This window comes from Daphnia pulicaria, chromosome 8, assembly GCF_021234035.1.
Source record: "Daphnia pulicaria isolate SC F1-1A chromosome 8, SC_F0-13Bv2, whole genome shotgun sequence".
Lineage (NCBI taxonomy): Eukaryota > Metazoa > Arthropoda > Branchiopoda > Diplostraca > Daphniidae > Daphnia > Daphnia pulicaria.
The window spans coordinates 8,249,500-8,271,791 of NC_060920.1; the positions used below are offsets into that span (position 1 = coordinate 8,249,500).

The 22,292-nt window shown below is 43.5% G+C and overlaps 2 protein-coding genes across 8 annotated transcripts in view; one reads left to right on the forward strand and one right to left on the reverse strand.

Moving 5' to 3' along the window:
- Window positions 1-2,198: 2,198 nt before the first annotated feature.
- On the forward strand, window positions 2,199-11,668 carry LOC124311460 (microtubule-associated protein Jupiter-like). Of its 3 annotated transcripts, none has more exons than XM_046775962.1 (4): window positions 2,199-2,570; window positions 9,409-9,653; window positions 10,144-10,233; window positions 10,864-11,668. In XM_046775962.1, exons 1-4 carry the CDS (start codon window positions 2,518-2,520, stop codon window positions 10,971-10,973), a joined length of 498 nt encoding a protein of 165 aa, XP_046631918.1. In that variant the 5' UTR covers window positions 2,199-2,517; the 3' UTR covers window positions 10,974-11,668. The 3 variants fall into 3 exon arrangements, with proteins under 3 accessions (XP_046631918.1, XP_046631917.1, XP_046631919.1); XM_046775961.1 differs by lacking the exon at window positions 2,199-2,570 and adding an exon at window positions 9,037-9,308; XM_046775963.1 differs by lacking the exons at window positions 2,199-2,570; window positions 10,144-10,233 and adding an exon at window positions 9,040-9,308.
- Window positions 11,669-11,919: 251 nt separating this feature from the next.
- The window catches only part of LOC124310825 (FH2 domain-containing protein 1-like), a 31,341-nt gene continuing 20,968 nt past the window's right edge, over window positions 11,920-22,292 (reverse strand). For 3 of the 5 annotated variants that reach the window (XM_046774870.1, XM_046774868.1, XM_046774867.1), the window contains 15 exons: window positions 21,007-22,008; window positions 20,708-20,924; window positions 20,510-20,604; window positions 20,240-20,414; window positions 20,021-20,158; window positions 19,147-19,440; window positions 17,888-18,069; window positions 16,971-17,396; window positions 16,247-16,897; window positions 15,728-15,997; window positions 15,080-15,277; window positions 14,613-14,765; window positions 13,989-14,528; window positions 13,751-13,895; window positions 11,920-13,501 (listed from right to left, as the gene is read on the reverse strand). In XM_046774870.1, the coding sequence (XP_046630826.1) occupies window positions 13,326-13,501; window positions 13,751-13,895; window positions 13,989-14,528; window positions 14,613-14,765; window positions 15,080-15,277; window positions 15,728-15,997; window positions 16,247-16,897; window positions 16,971-17,396; window positions 17,888-18,069; window positions 19,147-19,440; window positions 20,021-20,158; window positions 20,240-20,414; window positions 20,510-20,604; window positions 20,708-20,924; window positions 21,007-22,008 (4,662 nt within the window). In that variant the 3' untranslated portion in view covers window positions 11,920-13,325. The remainder of the gene's footprint in view (window positions 13,502-13,750; window positions 13,896-13,988; window positions 14,529-14,612; window positions 14,766-15,079; window positions 15,278-15,727; window positions 15,998-16,246; window positions 16,898-16,970; window positions 17,397-17,887; window positions 18,070-19,146; window positions 19,441-20,020; window positions 20,159-20,239; window positions 20,415-20,509; window positions 20,605-20,707; window positions 20,925-21,006; window positions 22,009-22,292) is intronic. The other 2 variants (XR_006909718.1, XM_046774869.1) reach the window with 2 other exon arrangements.

The window sequence follows — 22,292 nt, forward strand, 5'->3', positions numbered from 1 at the left end:
AAAACTATTGCAGACAACAAATAAGGAAAAGTTAGAAGGAAGTCAGAGGGTTACCCCTTATTGTTAATACAGAGGATTGTATGCATTATTTTAGCCTTAGAATCAATACACCTCCTCTGCAATTGTTATTGTTATGTAATGGAATTGGATCTATTGAGCAGCACATGTTGTCGAAATCTGCTATGAATATTATTTGATTATTTAGTTTGGTTGGAATATACTAGCAGCTGATTGCGCAGTTTATTCCTGGCCGTTTTGTGCCAATGACCGGGGCTGTACCGTCTGTTGCACGATGTCGTAACGTCTCGTGATGAGAATTGGGATTTGAACTTGAAGGTCCGGAATGTTCTGCCGGCAAGGGCGACACGTGTTGGTCGGGGGGAGGATTTTTGCCTGTGTGTTTCACGCATCCCTAGTTAAGCCAATCAATAGAACGCACACACTGTTTATAGTAGGCTATATACTTGGCCCGAAATGAAAATCGAATTATTCGCTCTGCATTGAGTATATGCTAATTTGATTCGAGACAACTTGACAAATTGATTGAAATGTACATTTTACAATTCAGCTTTAGTATAATACTAGGTAATTGCTCAATAAAATAAAGACGAGTTAGAATTTGATTGATGTTGCTTTCATCGAATATTTCCCTCAGGTACAAAACAGTGTAAATAGACAATTTAAAGGTGATTTAGCATAAACGATTTTTTTTTTGCAGATCAATGTTGTGGTCGAGACCTTTATCGCCGTTTTACTGATACTGGTAGTCATCATGTTGAAAAGAGACTGGTTGAAAAACGAAACATGGATTTAAACACAATTTCAACAGATTAACTTGGCTACAGCACATTCCCTGTCTTATTACGACCAAGGAAATCTTTCAGCTGCAGCATGTCAGCATTTATTAGCACTTGCTACACATTTTCGTATGTTTCGCTTCATTAATTGTAAATTTAAAAAAAAAAAAAACGTCTTTCATAACCTAACAAGTGGGGGCTGTTTCATATTCAGTCGATTGTTGTAAATAAACCTATTCTAACCTTTAGACCCCTGACTAGTGAATTAAAAAGTATGATGCAGGATTTTTATACCTTTTTCGAATGAGAATGATGGGGAAAATGCTGCTGTTAACATTCTACTTGGTTTTCGGTCTTGAAGTGGATTTCACTGAAGCCTAGATTCAAACAGTATGATTATAAAATCTGGTCATGGTTTAATATTTATCGCATGCTTAAACTACCTCTGGAAGAAGGGAAGGAATTTGATGAAGAGTTGACCACCATGTTGCAGCAATAGTAAAATCTAGTGAATTTTAGTCACTGATGTGAAGGGAATTCTCAATTCTCAATACACAAATCTAGTTTTCCACTCATCTCAAGTTTTTCATCGCACAAACTCAACACGTGCATGGCTCAACAAGATTTTTCAGCATCATGTTGATACAATTGTTTAAAGGACAGACCTGACCACATGTTGGAATGGCACAAAATTCCCTCATACACTTGCATATTACAATCTTTATCTAGTTTCAGCACAATAGAGTACTGAGAACAACGAATACAGAGAACAACGACCACGTTGCACACTTGCAACTCGTTTGAACAACAGTATACTAGAGAAAAAAGAAAAGTTTCAGTATGGAGCACCGAAAATTTATGCAATTTTTGCACCACATGATTTTAAGCGCCAAGTTATTGTCGTACAATGTTGCATGACTCTCTCTATTCCTTTTTTTGCTTTTTTGTCACCAATTAAATCATGAAGTCAATTATTACCGCTAGATGGCTCTCTTAATTAATTAAACGGCAAAATTCAAATTCGAATAAAAAAGGGAACCGCCCATATGAGATCAAAAGTACGATTTCGAATATGAGATCTGAGAATGACATAATATCTCTGGTTTTAACCGCCATTCACGAACATTACAACAACAAAAAGTTTCATCCAAAATATCCGAATGACGTTATAAAAAATCCGACTCCAACTCGGAATGAATCCGAAATTTTGTTGGCGCAGCTTTCTGGACTTTTACCATACAACCGGCGTATCGAATGGAGAAACCGGGTCCGAAAATGAGAGCCGGCCCCTCTCTACCCCCCTCATTTCCCCCTGAGGCTGAACACAACTTGGCAACTTGGCAACGGATATTTTTCCCTCCTCCCCCCCACCCAACCCTCCCCTTCAGCTGGTGTGTCAGATAACAGACAGAGAGAAAAAGGGAGTCTGGAAAAAAGAAAAAAGAAAAGCGAGGGGTCTCGTGGCCGGTTAGAATTCTTGCTCGAGAGATCCGGTTAGTACTCTCCGAACTGTTGGAAGCATTCGGCTGTGACAGTAGCCATTTCTCACACACTCACAACACCTCGACGACGTCTAATTTCCCCCATCGTTTGCTAATTTACTTCACCGTCATCATCATCATCAGCCTTTTTTCTCGTCTGCTGTGTGCCAGAGTACTTACACACGCGTCTTGAGAACATTCCTTGAAGAAGCCAGGAAAGACACACATAGCACAGCAACATGTCTGTCAATTTTACCGTGGGAGTGACCGACGAGATGAGGATTTCCAGCAAGTGAGTTCTTTTTTAAACATTTTTTACATGTCGTTGCATTTTGTTTAGCTGTATCTATTGCTACATGGTTGATGATTCATCACTGGGTGTCGTTGGAAATGGTTGCTCTTTTTTTCTTACTGGCTGGGGTATCGCGTTTCTAATTTCATGATGACACATCACATAGCGGCAGCCATTTGTCGCTAGGGTTCGTGATGGATCGATGGCATAACTGAATAGTTTGGTAGTACTGAATAGTTTGGTGTGTTGGGTAGGTGATTTTAACTAGTGGCATTGTTAGAGGGGGGATTAAGAGCGTGTGTGTTTTCTAGTCCATCGCCATGGCAACACGAACATAGCTTAGTATGACTCAAAACCTGTGGCATTTCGTATAATATTGGGGTTGCTCTCACCATCTGCGTATGTGCAAGCACGCTTGGCCAGTGTAATTTTGAATCTATACAGCAGTTGTACAAATAATAGGTTTTTATTCGAAAATTTTTCACAGCATGCAAATGGCGAGGGCCACTTCTTTTTACGGGCCTTGTGTCTGGTAAAAAACACGTGGCCATTTTGCATTTTCAGACAAGGATCAGTCGAACCGGTTCTTTTTTCTTCTTCCTCAATTTCCTTATAAAGCCTCTCCCAAGATGGCGGACGGTGCCCGCCGTGCTAAATTGGCAATTCAAATGTTTGAACCCTCTCGCTCAGCTGGTTAGAATGCGTTTCGAGAACACAGGAGAATTCGGCCGTTGGAAAAAAGAATTCCATTCTTCTTTTGTTTTTTGAATGTTCTTTTTTCTGTAGGATTCACAATGGCCGCTAGAGGCGATTCCATTTTTTCTCCTCTATTTGGTGAAGTGGCCATCGATATGGCCCGCACCCAAGGAAAAGAAAAAAAAACCTTTTTGGATGATGAAAGCATATGGTTGCCATTCTTCAATAGTTACGACACTGACTTGTGTAATAAAAGAAAAAGACGCTTAGATAGTTAACATTTAATGATGTAGCACTGTTTTCATGGCAACTTGACAACACATTCTTAGCTTGATTACAGCAATTGTCCTCGGAGTAGTTTTGTAAAATTGGGCGTTTAATTGTGGTATTGTATTTCTCGGAATTCACCTGTAGTTTAACCGTAATGACCCTGGAGCGATAGATGAAGGTGACGTCAAAAGAATGTCTCAAACAACATTACCATTTGCCCTTTTTTCTTCTAAGGATTCGGATCAATCTTTTTTTTAAAGGGGAAAAGAAAACACACACAGCGACTTTTGTATTCCATTTTGGATTGACGTAAGACAGGCGTAGATCCACCTGAACAAGATTGACCGCGACCGTATTGATGGTAGACCAACCCAAAACCTTAACAATAATAATTTAAAAAAAGGAATGACTTTGAACTTCTTGTTCTCTTTTTGGCCTTCCCTTGATGGTTCACGCATCGAGAAATCTATTGTTTGACAGGGCAAATGATGAACGCCCTCGTTCCTTGTGATTCGTAGGGGAGAAAGAAAAAAATCGAATTAGAAGCTTCTCATGCCGGTGCGTGACGTGATGATGGTTGCTGAAGAGTTTCCGGCCACCAAGGAAAATCCAAATTTCTTACTCTTTGCATTTTAACACTTGGTTATTTTCTATTCTTTCCGGTTTTTTTAATCTGTGACTTTGGTGATCACGAGCCGAAGGTGCTGCTGCTGCGGTTTGGCTTCAAAAGTCACTGGGGTGTGACGTTATTCTTTGAAAACGCGTCGACTTTTCTTGTACAACTCGACTTTTATTTTTTCTCTTGTTTTTGTTTAGTATTATTATTTTTTATGTTAAGGACGGGAAATGATCATTTTCGATTATGATGGAACGACATTGCGGCTCACGGTTATTGTTGTCGTCTTTTCTCCCGAAAAAAAAAGCAACTGGACTGCGTGGCGGCATGTTTTTTTATTTTATAACCTTCGTCTGTGATGAAAGCGATCAGGACAGCCTTTCCAGTTACCAGACAATGTCCTCCATTGTCGCCATCTTTTTCCATTTTTTGTTTGTTAGTTATAGATGAGTAAACGAAGAAACTTGCTTTTTTATTTTGGACGTGAGAACGGACTGGAGAGAGAAAAATTGTCGTTATCTTCCGATAAGAAAATCTAGTTCGAGCCTTTGCGATTTCGTGACTTTTATAATTTGGCACATCGTGTTATCTTTTTGTTATCGAATTTTTATCTTCCGTTCTCCGTCGTCGTTATTCATCTCGACTTGACTAAATTTTCCGTTGGCTTCTTCTTTTGTCTTGTTTTGATTGCTAAGTTTTAAGTTTTAAAAGAGCCAAGATCAGCCAAGCGGAAAGTTAGACGTAAGAAAAGAGGCCAGGTGTTTTTGGGCGTCGGGATGTGCAGGATTCGGGTCATTAGCTTTATGTTTATTAGACGTCATTATCCTTGCAGCTTGTCCAAAAGAAGAAATAAAAAAGATAACTATCCTTCCGATTTTTTTTCGAAAATTCGTGAAAAGTAAATTCTGTATTTTCGCCGCTTGTGCCTTATCGATTTTATTTTGTATGCCTCTGTCGTGCGCTATCGATCGATTGTCTCTGTTGACCTAGTGGTTCATGGGTTGTATTGTCAGTTCGTGGCGTTGGGATGGAAGAGCACACGTGCGCGCTTCCGCCATGCGTGTGATCCATCATGATGGATTTTCATATCTCGTCGAATGGGTGAGAACGGTCATATCGTAACTGAGGAAGGGAGGGAATATTTTTCGATGCAAACATAACCCCCCGCACGTTTTCCACCATTATATTCGTCTGCAAGAGAGAGGGGACTCTCTGTATAACACCGTTGCTTCCCAACGGGAAATGAAGCACCGGCGACGTTAGTTTAGACCAGGGACACCACGCCCGGCTGTGGGGGTGGTGGTGTGTGATACACGTTTTTCTTTTAGTTTGGTTGTTTATCTCCGCATTGTTCCATGACAAAATATTAAAAAGAAAAGGGTAGTGAAAGAAAAAGTCCGTACTAGCCTTGATGGTGGGAGCCTCCACCTTAATTTAGTAGAATAAATTTGATATCAGGAAGCGAGTCATCAGTGGAATCACTGACACGGTTGTGTGGTACACAAACTCTCGTCAGGTAATGAGCTCGGAAACGGAGATTCGGAACGTAAATATTTCTCTCTCTCTCGGCCCCGACAGGCGCTGAGACATTGTTTTTTCTTTGGTGAATTTGTTTTCCCGTGCTAATTTGGGATGTTTGTTGCTTGGTTGCTATAAGTCGGTCTTTTCGTTTGTCAACAGTTTGATTCAATTTGATACGCCTGTGATAAACAAAAGACAATTTTGCAACAAATAAAAGCTGTGGGGCTGCAATCGTTTTATTGTGTTGTAGGTGGCACGATTTCCTTTTTTTTAATATTTATTTTCGTGCCGTTCGTCGGCTTATTTTTTATTTGCCTGCCTGACAGTTCATGCGGAACCGTGAGCCGCTCTTCACGTTCCCTCATAGTCACTAAAGGGAATATAACAACGGGATTTTTCTTTCTCCGAATCGCACCGATTCCAGATTCGACATTGGGAAATCCAACAAGAATTCTTTGTTCTTGATAGTTTTCTTTCTCATTTCTAAAGTTATTTTGTTTTTCGTAACAGGTATAAGTGGGGGGATATGGATCACGCTATTTTCTTTGGCAGAATCAAATTTCACGCTATTTATTTTAATGTAGAACTGACACGGTATTAGATGCATGAAGCTCAGTTGGGTTTCTGCACAATACTATTAAAAAAGGGGATGGAATTGGGATGAACAAGTCGAGTAATTGGCGTTTTCGGTTTTCGCTTCGCTTTTTCTTGGTTTGATGTTGGCGATAAAAGGGAACCACTTCGCTTTGTGTCCGGTGTGTGTGCGTGCCATAAGTTCTCATTTCGCACCAATTACTAGCGGTACTTTTATCCCATTTTTATCCACTTTATTCGATCATTCCTAGAAATGCTGCTCAAAGAGACTGAGGCACGGAGGTTAAAACATAGCGGAATTCGAATAGCGTTATTTCAGTGGGAGAACGCCATTTGTGATTCAATCACCCGATTCCGTCTCGGTGTCGATGATCTCTTTTTATCTTTCTTCGAATTTGGTTTGCCTAATGATTTGATTTTGAACTATTCCCTATTTCCTCCGGAGCTGATTGGGTTAAGAGCAGGGAGGAGAAGGTTGAGAGTAGTGCGGCTGTTGCTCTCCCCGGGTCTTTGCTCGTTAATTAGCGCCATTGTTTTTCTATTCACTATTGTTTTGTGAAATATGCGAGCCCCTTAAAAAGAATGGGGTACAAAAAAAAATGTGAATTTCCGGTTGAGCTCAGCACCGGACTGACGGCCGCTGGATCGTGGCGGAACAAGCATTGTTCCCTTCTTAGAAATAAAGTAAAAGAGCGAAGCTGACCATGATGACGCTCCTCATACCCTTACCGGACGAATTCACCTATTTTTATGAGGATAAAAAAAGAACTTTGGGAAAAAGAGTGTGTCGGTGGGATTATTTTTGCTGCTCTTTTTTTGTAGGTCTTAAATGTCTGCAGCGCTGCAGCTGCTGTCAAAAAGTAACTGAGGGATTAAAGTGAAAGGGTACGCTCCCGTTTAGCTTTGCCTTTTTTCAAGAGTCCCGCCATTTTCTTTGGCTCTCGTATCGTTCGATCAGGTGGAAACCTACATAGCCCCCCATCAGCAGCTACTCTTGAGAGACACGGAATACGTTGGTGGAGTCTAAAGTTTCCGAAAAAAAAACACACACAGCTCTTTTATAGCTTCTGCTGCTGTTGGATTTTTTTTTTCGTGATTACTCTTGTACAGAGAAGTCGGGGAAATGTGTTTTTTTATTTTGTTTTGTCTGTTTGGTTTATTTTGCAACCGAAAAACATCGTCATCGTGTGTCTGCGTGCTGGTTGCGCCGAATGCACCTGAGCGGATACATTGTGTTGTTTGCCGGATTCTTCCCTTGTCCATTGGCATTGAATTCGCCGGATGGTGAAAGGTAGAAATGGAAGCTAGTTGATCGTAACGAGATACCCGTCCGCGTTGTTTACCGGTTGGGACTCTTTATCTTTCTTTTGTTTCGTGTATGATTGCGTGCGTGCGTGCACTTCGATGTCATAATGGAAGAATGCATCGCGCCAAAAAAAGGTAACTTTCATCGAACCGAAAACTCATTCAACAGGCTTACAAGAGAGAGAGAGAGAAGCTATTCATCAAGATTGATGGATTTCCGTGTCGGTTTAATAAATGGAATTTCGCGATCGACCCTTTTTGGAAATCGATTGATTTTCACATTTTTTTTTTCCAGATCGAAAGGGAAAATTTTGTTTTTTGTTCTGTCGGTGATGACAGTGATGGTGGCTTACTGTTGGTGCGCTTATCTCTCCCCATGAGTCATGATGTGTGTCTGCTGCCCTGTTGTGGATGTTGTAAGGTTTGACAGGTGGACAGCAGCAGCGGCGGCTGAGTAACGAAACCGTTGAAGGACTTCCACACACGTAGACCAGTTGGTTTTTCGTCTTCAACTCTTTTCCTTTTTTTACTCGCATTTTTATTATCCAGTTCGATTTGTTCTGACTCACATTTTCTCGATATTTCGAGTTTAAGAGGAAAGAAACAATGAGCTAGCATGTCTCGGTTGATTGAACAGCCATCGTTGGTGGCTACTTTTTTGTGTGTCTTTTTTGAAAACGTTTCTCATTTTTTAAACGAGGTCTCGTCGATAGTTATCCACCCCCCCCCCCCCCCTCTTTCTGTTGCTTGGAAATAAAAGAAGTTTCTGGATATAACAAGACTGGAAGGAAATGATGATGATGGTGGAGGAAGAAGTAAGAAAAATTAAGGGGGGTATAACATGGCGGCAAGGAACCAGTCGGGTGGAAACGAGCGCCTTCTCGTCCGGTTTTTTTCGGTCTCCCTCAGCGTCACGCTGGTGATTATCGGGAGCTTTTTTTTTTCTCTTTCTTCATTGTTATTCTTTCTCCTTCAACTTCTTTATTTAAAGGGCAAAAGGAAAAATATTGCTCGAGGCTGAAATGGTGTTTAAAAGGTTTGCCAGCGAGGTGGGGCAATTGTTACCCCAGCCCTAGTGGAAGGGTAGAAAAATGAAAATAATATTGGGGACATGCAGAAGACCATCGGAAAAAGAAAGAAATAACCGAGAGGAAACAGGAAGCGTGGCTCGCTGCTGGTGTTGCAGCAGCTCCGCCGCTGCTGCTGCTGCTCCCTCCCCAATTTTCTTCTCGGTTCTCCACCCACCTGGAGGTTTCTACTCCACCTGTTTCTTTTTTGGGGTTTTTGTTTTATTCCTCCCCCTTCTCGCTGGAAAATTTCTACCTTTCCCCCGTCTTACAACAGCGCGTGGTACCTGCCGCACATTGTATCTGTGAGTGCGCATTCTGCCCGCCTCTCGTTGCACGCAACGTCAACTGCCGAGAGAGGGCGAATCTCCATAAATAGACAACGGCCGGCTTAGTGCCGAGTTAAATCCGTCGTTGACTCTCGTCAGGTGAACAGCTCTTATTTGAAAGCCACTACCGGTCGACCAAAAGCAAATCCAGTGGAGCAGTCTGTTTGTTATCGCACCGTTTTTCTGTTTGAAAGTTATTGTTAAGTTTGGAAACGAGTGAATTTTGTCTGTGGTTATATTTACGTGGTTATCAAGTGAAATATTAATTAAGAATCAACATGCCAGCTTACTACGAATTTCGAAGTGTCGAGATGGATCGCGTTGGATGCGGCAAGAGAAAGTGCGCACCTGTTACAACTTTTTAAAATCGATTGTTTCATTTGCGAATGGATGGGATAATTTTTATTAACGATCTGTCCTTTTTTATTTTTATTCTATAGGGTGTTGAAACCTCCTGGTGGCGGATCGAGCGACATTTTCGGTACTGCCGACAGCAAACCAGCAGCAGGCACCAAGTCTAACCACTCTGATCATTTTGGATCCGGCTCGGGATTTGGCGGTGATTTGAGCGATTTGGGCGTGAAAACCTCGTCTGTTGATTCCAATGACGGCGCTTCTACTCCGTCTCAGACTTCCACGTCCAACGGATCGCCCAACAATTCCGAACCCAACACCCCGCGATCAGGTAAACAAAAACAAAAGTCCAACAACAAAAATCGAAGAATCCCGCTAAGCGCTTTTTCCTTGCTACATTCTTCGCTTCGACTAATTAACGTTTAAACAACAATAATGTCTTGTCGTTATTAATCCTATTAACCGGGTTAGAATCCTGTCAAGAATTCTGAATGACATTAAATTAAAATCAAATCTCTTCTTTTGGGTAGATTTGAGTAACTTTCGTTGCATTTCCCGTTGAATTTAGACCTAAATTTTCTCACCCGTCACGAATTCATGGCACACTATTTGTTAATTAATTTAAAAGAAAAATCATAAGAATCACTTGTTAACCTTGTATTATTATTTTTGTCCTTTTTCATGGTGTGGATCTTTTTTCTCTTTTTGGGGGCTTTTTCTCTTTTCGTTTTTATTTGCTTCGACTATTTGAAACCCGTCGTTCTGGATTGGTGCGCGTGTGTTGTCGGGGTCGCGGTCGCGGTCGCGATTGCATCACTCAGGTACGCCGCTGCTTAACGGGCCGATTGCCTACACTAACCAACAGCCTTTACCTACACCGGTTGGTCGTCAGCAAGGAAACCGTGCGCGAGGTAATGCAAAATACTGTAAATAAACCAAACAAAAACTCAATTAAAAAGAAACATGGACACACACACAGACACAACAAAAAAAAAGAGAATGGGGGAGTGCACTGGTGTGTGCATCTTGCGTGTGAGAGAAGAATCGGCAGCGGAAACTGCAATGCCAAACAGTTTTTTGAATGATGTTGTTCAGCTTGGGCGGGGTTTGAAATCGTGTCTGATTCTTTTTTTCGACTTTTGGCTGTTGTTGTTGTTATTGTCCCTTGTTGAATTGTGTAAGCGACCCAGCCGGAAATGATCCAAACTAACCAAACCCCCTAATAAAAACTCCCAAAGCTGAGCTGCTGCCGCTGCTGCTAAAAAAAAAAGAATGAAAAGTTACACACATACACAAAAAAAGAGACACGAGCTTGTGTATATATGTTTGTGTCACACTAATAACTTTATTTTCTGGGATTTCTCCTTTTTATCGTAAATTATTTTCGGTGCACCCCAAAGACCCCCTCTCATTCTCACACGTACTGGAATAGAGAATTATTATTCTCGGTGGTCTTTTAATGGCTTTTGTCGCTGTTCCGAACTTTGACATTAATTATTTCCTTTGTTTTTGTTTTTTGTTTCCCCTCTTCAATTTCGTAGGTAATCCAGTAACGGGCGAGGGTTACAGCGCTGAAGCTGCCGAAAAGAAGGAAGAAACACCGCGACGCGGGCGAGTTCCTCCCGGTGGATTCTCATCCAAACTGTGGTAGACCGGAACAATCCCCCTTTCCAAATATCGCTGCGCTGATTTTTGAAGTCAAAAAATGAGATGGACCCGACTTATTTTTCTTCTTCTCGCTTTTTTCTCCCTTTTCATTCTTTTTTATTAGTATTATTATTTTTCTCTTTCTTTCTTCTCTATTTGGTTTTGTCTGAGATGGTTTCCGAGTTACGGAGATGAGCAGAGACACAGGCTAAGATAACGGTATCGCCATAAACAAGGGAATTATTATTTTTTTTTTTTTGCCAGAATGTTGTGTACTACCCCCCATCTTTTATTCTTCTCCTTCATCTTTCCTCATTTTCTCATCCGCGATTCCCGTTTCCATTTGCGGAAAGTAATCGAGAAACGTACGGGAACGAGAGAAGAGACGCTCCATCTGTCTAACCTGTTGAGAGAACGCGTCAACATCGAGCGATGAGAAACACACTCACGACATATGTTATCGCAAGCAATTTTCACACTCAATGGAAAATGGGGAAATAAAAAACGAACGACAAATTTGGGAAATTTATTACCATTGCATTCTTTACTGTTCGCTTCGTGACACTTGTCGCGTGTGTTGTATTTCGTCTCTGGTGTACATGTAGCGACTCTCGTCTCGGCTTAAAAGAAAGGAATATAATATTGGGACCGAAAAACAAAAAAACATTCCCCCTCGGAAAACAATTTTTTTAAATTAAACAAGTAAAAAAAAAATGATTATATCCCACTTATATAATAATCTTCTTTCTTTTTCGTAATATATTTTTCCTCTCTCCAACTTATTCGCCACTACTCCAGAAATATTAATTCATTTTTCTTTTAAAATTATCATTAGTTTGATATTTTTTTTTCTTTAATCTTATTTCTCAATTCCATTTCGGCTTCATTCAACTTTTTCCTTTTTTTTCTTGATTCCGCCTCCCCCGTGTGTCGTGTGCTGTTTTTTTTTGGGCATTGTGTGCCTTTATCAAATGTTTTTTTTTTTTCTTTGCTATTTTCATATGGCTTGTATGCAAAATGAAACGGGATGGAAATACAAACAAAGGATTCCACTTTAAAAAAACAGTAGTTGTATTAATGTTTTCAATTTTATTGAATGTAAATGAGTTGGTTTTATTATTTTACAAGCGGGAATGAGTATATGTATTTCTTCCTTTCGAATCCAATCAACACACCGATTGTTAAACCAAAAAAAAAGGTATTTTTACACGATTAAAAATGGAGAGATTATTACACCACACACAATTTTTTTTTATATAAAAAAAATGTTTTTTGTTCCCCATTAATGTGTTCCGTTAAAAGTTATTTTTGACAGCAGAATCCGCCGTTTGATGGCTTGATGGCATGGCGAATATAAGTGGCGAGCTTCGTATTGATGAACGCTCTGAATAATATTTTCAAATGGAAAAGAGGCGGACGGGACATCGCTGGACGTTGGGAGTTTACAACCCCGCCTAAACGAATGTCGGCGTTTACAAGACGATAGAATACTCAATAATTGGCACCTTTTTTTTGCGGGATATCATCTTTTACCACAGGCGGGATGTGGAAGGCGGTAGAGGAGAGTAGGGAGAGGCTCGGCACAATTTCTCACTGAATGCGGGTAAGCAAATAACAAGTATTTGAGGGAGGGAAAATGTAAATTATTTTTAAAAAATATATAATATATGTACGGTCAGGCCCTGGGATTATTTTGAACAAGAAAATGTCAAAAAAGAGTTTCAGAGGTAGTGATAGGGAGAGAAAGATTATAAAGGCGGCAATAACATGGACCAAAGAGAGATAGGGACAGATAAGGAGAGAAAGAGAGAGAGAGAGCTTAATTAAGGCTTGGTGTGTTTGTTGTACAGTACAAACAAAAAAATGACTTTATATAATATAAAGTCATATACAAGAGAGACAGAAGGAATATCACCGGTTAAGTTTTTTTATGCATGAAAATTTTAAAAAACGCAATGACGCAGTCACGAAATATTTTAAGTTTTTTTTTTTGTGTGGCAGGCAAATGAACTTAAATATGTAATCCATTTGCGTTTTGTTCTTTTTTTATGTTTTTTTTTTTTTTTTTAATGGAGGGCTTATCTTTTTTCCACTATGATGGTGACGAAAAAGAATAAGAACGAAATTGTTCTGGCTTGTTTAGCGCATAGCTGGAGAGTATAGAAGACAAAATACCAACCTTTTAAAATGTAGTTTGCTGTTTTCCCGTTGTTGCGAGAGTCGGAAGGTTGTTGAGTTGAAAGCCGAAAAAGCAACGGAGAAAGAACAATTGAAAATGTCGGCGAAAAAATAAAAATAAATTAAATGGAGAGAGAGACAGAGAGAGAGAAAAATCGTAGAAAGGGGGGGGAGGAGCTCAGAACAGTTTGGGACGTTGAGCGACGGAGGTTGTAGCGGCTGTCGGGCGGATGCTGCTCTTGACCAGAACGGGACCGAGCAGGTCTTTATCCTTGGCCACGCTCGACGCGGTCGGTCGCATGAAGCTGGACCCCGTGCTGCGACGGACCGGAGCGGGAGAACTTGGAACTGCCACTGCAAAATGTGCGGTCAGTTTGGTTTCCGGAATTAGAAAAAAGAAAAAAAGAAGATCAATAATGGAAAACAAAACAACAAAACGACCACATAATAAACGAGACTACATAATGGAAAGAATCGTAAGCGGAACGAACATCAATAGGAAACAAATCTCTTTACTCATCCGGACACGGCGGATGTGACGACCTCGATGATCATTCACCAATAACATTAGACCCCAAAAAGAATCGTGAACACGTGACTTACCTTTGAGGAATGATGTTGTCCGGCCGTTTACCGGGGCAGCTGCCGTTTTGACCGAACCTGTTCGCATCAAGGATGTACTTGATGGGCCGTTCCTTTGGGCGCTGGATAAAGTGGAAGACATTCCGCCAGGGACATAACCGCCTCCCTATCGATTTGATTTGATGACGTAGTTAAAAAGAAACAAACGTGAGTACGCAATTCATTTAAGTGCAAGAGGGGTTGCTAATGAAAACAATACCCGCAGGGGTGTTAGTGATGCGACGGACGAGGTGGACCGTTTCAGGCTGCTGTTGCTCGTTCCTAAATTAGACGATCTCGTGCTGCTGGCGCCGATCGGTCGATTGGTCATGGTTGAGCTCATCGACGACTTCCGGCTGGAGGGTTCCGGATCGGCATTCTCATCGCGGCTCTTGCGGAATGGACGCCAATTCATTAGAGACGAAGTGTAACCCGAGCCTGTTTTCTTTTCGGTCGTCGACGTGGCGGTGGACGGGGTGGACGAGCCGGCACCTGGGGTGCGATTCCCAACACGGAAGCTGGATGACCTGCCCAACGTCATGGTCCTCTCTCTCATTTCCGGAACCGTTGGTTCGCTGCTGATCGGAGAGAAGAATGTCGAACGGGGACGATCAGCCGTCCGGATGGATGAAGAACGTCTCAGCAATGAACTCGTTCCATTTTCCTCCGGCCGCTTGGCGGGGCTTTCGAATTTCTTCGACAAAGTTTTCGTGAAACTGTCACGAGTGGAATCTCCAAACAGGCTGCGCCTTTGTTTCGGCTGGTAAAACGATAATTATTTGTAGTTTTTTAAACGGAGTTTGGGATTAGATTGAAATCTGAAATATGTTAAATAGTATTATACCTGCTGGGTATCAGTTGACGTTCGGTTGTTGGCCGCACTGCTCGTTCCACGCATTCCGGATCCCTGTGCCAACCTGGAAAAGACGGAATCGGCTTTTCTTGGCGGCGAATCCCGCAAATGCGATAAGGCCAGACGGGAGCCTTGCGTCTCATCCTGTCAAACGGAAAAGAATGTTTTTCAATTTTCGTGACAGTTGCGAAACAAAAACAAAACAGGTTAACAGCCGATGAAAAATGTTTCAAAAGAATGGATGCAATCCAGCAAAGCGTGAAAGGAAAACTGCGGGCTTTAAAGGGGAGGTCGATCTCTTGCATGGAATTCTCACAAGTTCATCGGGTACCATTTTTTGAACGTGCAATCGTTAAAAACCCATCACCAAAGTTTCCGGCCGTCTGTCATGCAGTCCGCCCGTCCAGCTGGCGTATCAAATCAACTTGCGGCATTGCGCATATGGTATATAAATATACCTTCAGTGGGCTGGAAGATCTGGAGCGGGATTTGGCACGCAGGGTGGACGGATCGTCTTCTTTGATGGAAGAAGAATCGAGTTTGTCAGCGGCCCGGAATTGTCTGGCCAGCCGAGTGCGCCAGTTATCTTCCGTCGATGATGTTGTCGTTGGTTCGGTGAACGATCGGACAGGCTCTTGCTGCTGGACTGCTGCTTGCTGCTTGGTCAACCGACGACGAACCAACCGACAAACAAAACCAAAAGAAAACCAACAAAAATATGAATTTTTTTCAGTCGCGGACAATCGCACGCTCCAATGATCTAACATCGGCAGCGCAGGGGGGACTTCTCTGCGCGTCCGTCCAACCGTGTACTCTCCGGAAAACATTTGTGAAATGTTTTCATTCAAGAGAGTTTACTTGGTATCTTCCTCTTTTTCTTCGTAAAAAGAAAAAACAAAGTTGATGCCCCCAATGGAATATTATGATCGTCACGCGATCCTATGCTGAGCAATAAGCTTTAGCTTCTTTGGACCATGTTAAGATTTCTGTCTCTCTACTTATCCGCACAAGTGTTTTAAGTTGGGATTTTGGCAGCGAAGGACACGACAAGGCTGATGCGATATGCGTACATACACAGACGGAACATTATTGCAGTTTGGCTTTACCGGTGGTTCGGCTTCGTTGGTGCGAGAGGGTCGATCGCGGCGGACCTTGATGGCGCTTGCGCCGCTGGCCGTCATAACGGCCGTTTCTGCTTCGTCCCGCGGTCCTAACTTATCCTTCCAGCGCTGCAGCCGCCGTTCCTTGTCTTCGTTACTCACGGCCATTCCGTGGTTGTTGTTGTTGTTGTTGTTGTTGCCGATTCCTGCGTGCGGCTGAAGATCACGCTCCTCGCTCATCCGGCGCGTCACTTCAACCGTGCTCACTTCTCCTTCCTATGAAGGGAAAAATAAAAATTGAATAGTAATCAATTGGCCCCGGCAGATAATTGCATCCAAGCCCAGATGCTCATCAATGCGTATAATTGATATTTAAAAAGGGAAAGAGATTTTCGATTGCTTTTTTTACGTTCATCAGCAGGAATTATAGCCAACTTCGCACTTTTTTTTCTGACTAGCACAAAATCGATTAATCGATTGCCTTTCCTCTAGAAAAAAATTTATGAAAGTAAATCAAATCAAAACCTTTTTCACTTCCATGCCCACGATGACGTCTGTTTGCGAAAGGTCTTCCGGATCCTCGACACCTTCGGGCGATTTACGGGGTTCCAAACTGGTAGAGTCCTCTTCCGCTCCCTCTGGCGCCTTGCGGAGTCGACGGGTGCGACGGACGGATGAGTAGCGATCGAAATTACCATCACCCAATTCGTCGTCTTCAGCTTTCATGGAAGTTCGGCCGTTTTTGGAAGACGAAGTTCCGGTCGACGGCGAACCGGAGACTTCGGATGTGCCAGTCGAAGTCGAAGTTGTTCCGGAACTTGCAACGAACGGACGCGATCCGTAAGCGCGTCTCGTCACGGGAGGTGTTTCAATGTTCTCCGAATCGATGTCAATCTTATCCGTCGGTCCGTCTTCTCCGCTGAGGCCTCCGCGTGACAAGCGTCGCGGCTTTCGCGGTCCCGGCTGAATGGGCGGAAGCGAAGTTTCGCTCTCCCCAGTTCCACTAGAGTCACCATCTACCGGTGTTTTAGACGACGACGTGTTGGGATTGTTGTTCTTTTCGGCCGTCTGCTTTTCCGGCGTGATTTGAATGGATGCGATTGTTCCAGCCAGTTCGTTGGTATCGAAACCGCTAATCAGTTTCTCCTGGAGTTTTGATCGCAACGTGTTGGGAGTCTGTAAATCATTGAATTAGTTCGAATTAGTTTTTAAAGAATATTTTGGAAAATTATGAATCGGTGGATCAAACCATAGTGCGTTGATAACGCTTCTTCTCCCGTTCAGCAGCCGATAGGATCGTGGCGGGCGGTGTGGTTCCGGTCAACGGACCGGGTGACCGGTCGTAAGTTTCCGACGTCTCGACAGGACTCTTGGGAGTGCGATCGACTTCTTCAATGGTTCGCAGAAGGTCATTGGGCACGTCTAGTGGCGTCTGTTGTCGGTAGCGATTGAGTAGACGCGAAGCCGTTCCCGATCCTTCAATCGGAGTTGACAGCCCTTGATCGCTCCTTCGTCTCGTGGTGACCGGACTCTGTTCGACCAGCGTGGGCAGCATTTCTTTGACATGAGGCTCACTGTCTTGTTTGATGTAAATAGTCAGTTTATCTTCAGTCGGTTGCCTGCCCAACGATCCTATCATGGCTTTCCTCCGCTCCACTTCACTATCCGGTTGAACCTGACAAACATAAATGCATTTTTAAATCGTGAAATACTGGAAAACACATTCGGAGTTGTCGTTTATAGTAATCCTGCGTCGGCAGACGGGATCACATCTTCCGCAGAAATCAATTTTCGTTGCCACGCTGTGTTTATCCCCCAGCAATTTAGTTTTTGTACATATTTTTTTTTACAAAATTTTCCATGTCTACAAATTTTGATTTACGAGCGTTGTCCAGTTTGACACTAAAATATGAAAACGCCTGTGCCTATTCAACTGGAAAGAGACAGGAATCTCTCCTCTGAATTTTTCAACAGTTTCGTCTGAACGAAAGAAAAAATAACAAAATAAAAATGGAAGAAAAAAAAGGCCGAAGAAGGTTGATGGCCTCCTGGTGGAATGTGATGAATCGTCCCGATAAGCTAAGCCCTTTTTTTTCGATTTGTCTATTTCAGCCCGAGCAAATAACTATTTTTTTTTCTCTCTCTCTCCCCCTTGTCTATTCTTACCGGAGTAGATGGAACTATGGGCGTTGCTGGAGTTGTCGGCCGATCAGTTTCTTCCGGTTGAAGTCGTGACCTCATACGGCGGAAGCGATTTCGGCCATCCAGGGGGTTGTCAGTTGCCGTGCTAGCAGTGCCAGGCAATGCCGATTTTCGCTGCCAGGCCGATTTTTCCCGAGTTGAAGCATCTACATAAATTTATACAAAATCAAAACAGATTAGATTCAAATAGTATCAGAGAAAAATCCCGTTTGAAGAACGAACAAAATCCACGCAGTCGTTTCATTTGACGATGCTACCATTTTCAGTCGAACATATTCAAATTAGAATGTTGTTGTTTGTTTTTTTTATTCCCTTGAATTCCCCTATCCAGTTCTTGTTTGTTTGCTTGATTGCCTTTGTTTTGTTTTTCTCTTTTTCTATTCATGTAAAAAGAAATACGAAAAACAGAATCTAAAATCGGACCAAGGTTATCGACGATTTTTGTTTTCTTTCATTTTTAAAAGAAAACAAAAATCCCCCAAAGAGGAGGAAACCTTGAGTGCCACTGGAATACCAAATGAACCGAGGAGGGAATAATAATCAAACAACCCCGAGAACATGAAATTAATTTCTCTGAATATAATACATATATAGCGCATAGCCCGTCTCCCGTATGGGGGGAAAAGGCGATGGGGCATGGCCATAATCAGTGAGAATAAATTAATCTTTCACGTAGTATAGTCGTGGGCTATCAACAAGGCGACCTTCGGGATAGACACATAAGGGGTGGGAAAAGAGAAAAATATCATTTTGTCTCCAACGCGGAGGTGCACCGTCCCGGAATGACTGTTGTTGATTTCCATCCATCAACTTGGGTTTGTCCAACCTGGAGGAACCGCTTCTGCGTACATATACGAGACGGAATAGTCAGATGGCTATCTCTCTCTCTCTTACGTGCTGTCGAGAACCGGATGAACGACCTAAAGGACCTTGGGGGAAGAAGCGAACACGAAGAAGTTGCGTCAAACCGTCGCCGTCCCATTCGCTTTTCTGTCTGCTTCTCCGTTCTTGCGTGTGTTGTTTGATTCTGTTTGTTTTTATCCCCTTATCTTTTGTTTCGATTTCTCTAATAGAGCCGGACCGATTGGTCTCTCATCTTGATCCCAACCCACCTTCGTTTATGGAAATTTCGTTTTTGATACCGGGGAGGTCCATTGAACCCCAGTGTTTTAACCGTCCCATCGCTGTGGGGACACACACACAAAAGATCCATTATGACACACCTTCGATGGCTTCCATGACTCCGACCACGTCCGTGTTCTCCAACGGCGGCTTCCAGTCTCGCCTGGGTGACCTCCGGCTCTCGATGAGAGTCGTCTCCGGCAGCGGCTCCAGCGTGCTCGGTCCGCTGTTGTCTTGGACAGGTGGAGGGGCTGCCAACGGTGACGGAGCCAAAGTTCCTCCGCCTCCCGTAAAGTCGGCGCTCATCAGATCTGGCCGCTTCTTCTGGCCGGGTCCGCCGCTGGCTCGGGTTCGATTACGATACCAAGAACGATCCAGCGATCCGTATCCGTCGGCTGCCAAATCCACCCAAAAAAGGAAACAACATAACATGAAATCGTACACAAAGAAGAAAGAAACAGTATTAGACCTTATGAAATATGATAGACCCCCCGAGTCACGAAACCAACAGTACCACCACTATAGCCCCTTTCTGTTTTGAATAGGACCATAAAGTTCCCCTCGTCTCCACAGCCCCAACCCGAGCCCCGTCAAGTCTCCCTGTCCGCTAATGAATTGGATCTTTTACGGCAGCCGTAAACGGGAGTTATATAATCGACCAGGACCCCAGCGAAAATCACGAAAGAATAGAATAGCTCTTTTCTTTTTTTTTCCTGGTATTGCATGGAAATAACCAGATTGCCATCGGAAATTCGTGATGTGTTGTAAAAGAAAGGGGAAAAAAAAACACGAATGGAATAAACACCACCGAAGAATGTTTCAAGAAGAACCCTGGCGGATCGAGATAAAGCACGCAAGCTGATTTTTCACGACGCCAACCCTTGGGGGTCGTCGGGAGACTCGCCACCGGTGGTCCCCAACGTGCCACCAGATGACAATCAGTGCCATTCAAAGTGAACCGAAGCGCATGATTACGTATGTTGCCGGTTGATTTGCGCTCGCGGGACCCGTCAGCGTGACCCGACGTCCTTAGGTAATCCATCAGCGTGTCGTCTTCCTCCGAAGGTACGCGGCTTCGACGTCGTCGCAGACTCCCGTTGGGCGTCAGGTCCTCTGCAAAAATCGAGAAACATTCACGTCACATCAATCCATCCATAAGTAAATAATCGAATCTTTTATGAAAAATTTAACTACCCAGAAGGCTGTCGTCTTGTCGGCTGGCGTCGTTGCTGCTGGGCACCGTGACGACGGTGTTGGAGCCGAGCCGTTTACGGCTGACCCGAGGAGAGCTGGCGACGGCCAGAACTAAAGGAGACGCATTATCATCCTCGACGGACGGGTCGATCGATGCTTTCTTACCTTTGCGGAACTGTTGGATAAAAAGAATCAAATGGGAAAAACGTGTTTGACACACAAGGATCGATTGAGTAATAGTCGGGAAAAATTGCAATGTATAGTTTATACCTTGTCGCGCATAGGAAAGCCGCAACGAATGTCCAGCAGGAGGGAATCCATGACGTTTTCGGAATCGTTGTCTCCGGTGCTACCTTGCGGTCCACCTGTTTTATGCAAAACATGCGTGCGTGCCGTCGCGGAAAAAGAGAAAATTATAGAAATAAACAAAGAAAACATCATTTCGGGAAAAATATGTTTTTTTTTTACCGGCGCTTTGACGGCGTTTCAGGGCCAGTTGCTCTTCACGTTGCCGACGGCGATTTTCAGCCGCAGCTTCATGTTGTCGTCGGTGTTCATTTTCCAAAACGCCAGTCCGGAAGCGCTGGCAGAAGTTTAGGAAAAGTTTGAAGCATTCTTCGAGTTTAAATGAATCGCGATCCTCGCAGAAGAAATCGGCCAGCTCCGTCCTCACTTCATCCAGTTCCTTTTGCGCGACAGGAATTTAAATTAACGAAACGTTAAGTTTTTGAATACGTAAAATTTAAGTGTAAAAATACAGGACTAACCAATAAATCCTTCTGGAGGTCTGCCATTTCGTCCTTGGCACTGCGGAGGAATTCCTCCATCTGGTTCTTGATATCGGGCGGCGTGTTGGGAGCATCAATCTGTTTGGCGATGTTGGTGATGCGGAGGTCCAATGCGTTGACCTCGTTACGCAATTGCTCGACCGTCGTCTTGGTGGCATCTTCCAAGACGCTCATCTCTTCCGGCATTTTGAGCAATTCCTTGTCCTTTTTCTCGGCCTGCAGGGCCACAAAGTGGATCAAATTCATGCCCGGCTTGTTGGCTCGGATGTCGGCAAGCTTCTGCAGAGAGGCCAGTTTGACTCCGCCAGCGTTTCCCGCATAGCCGCCCGAATTCAGGAAGTTTCCGGCCACGACGACCATGTAGAGGATGTCTTGGAGATGTTTGTTGCCCTTGAGCTTTTCACCGGCCATGATCATGGCGTCGATGCTCGGTCCGAGGTAGTTGATCTGAGAGTTGAACTCCTCCTTGAGCAACATGGACTCGATCCTTAGACGGTAGTTGGGGATCGTCATCAAATGGAGCAGCAGAAATTTCTCGGCGTTGCCCAGTCGATTGCGGTCGCCGTCGTAGGCGCGGAGCATCTCCACCTCGTCGGTGGGCGGAAGGATCTTGAGGAGTCCGCGCAGTTTCTCCGTCCCGATGTCGTCGTGTTCTCCGTCGCGGATCATCTGGGCAATTTCCGCATTGGTCGACCGGAATTGCTTCAAAAAGATGTTGATGTTGAGACTCCGTTTGCCGTCCAGCAGAGACACTTCGGTCGTCTCCTTGCGCCTACGCTCCGTGTCCGGAGTGTTGGGAGTACCCAGGAGGCTACCGTTGGGCGTTCCGTTGGCCAATCCTTTGACTCCACCTGATGACGGAGTTCCCGGCGCTGGCTGCTGGCAAAACAGGCCCTCCATCTCCGCCCAGTCCAAATCGGCCATGGGCGATTTCTGGTGTGACTTGGCCACAGTTGTCCAAATATTCGAACGGCTGAAAATCTGCATACACGCGTACAAAAAAAAGCAATTTTACAATCAATCATCTTTTTTTATCGGAAAAAGAAACTAATCAACCAAAGGCGTGTGCAATCAGTCTCGCCATCCCATTCCAAATGATTTAGAAATTACAGCGAGACATTTAAATGCACTGTAATTCCTCCTGCTGTTGGTCCCCCATAGTTAACAAAATGTTATTTTTAGAAAAAAAGAAAGTCTTTCAAGTGTCTCCATCTTGACTGTCTTTGTTTGTTAGCTGAACACGGTCTCCATTTCCTTGTTTGCGT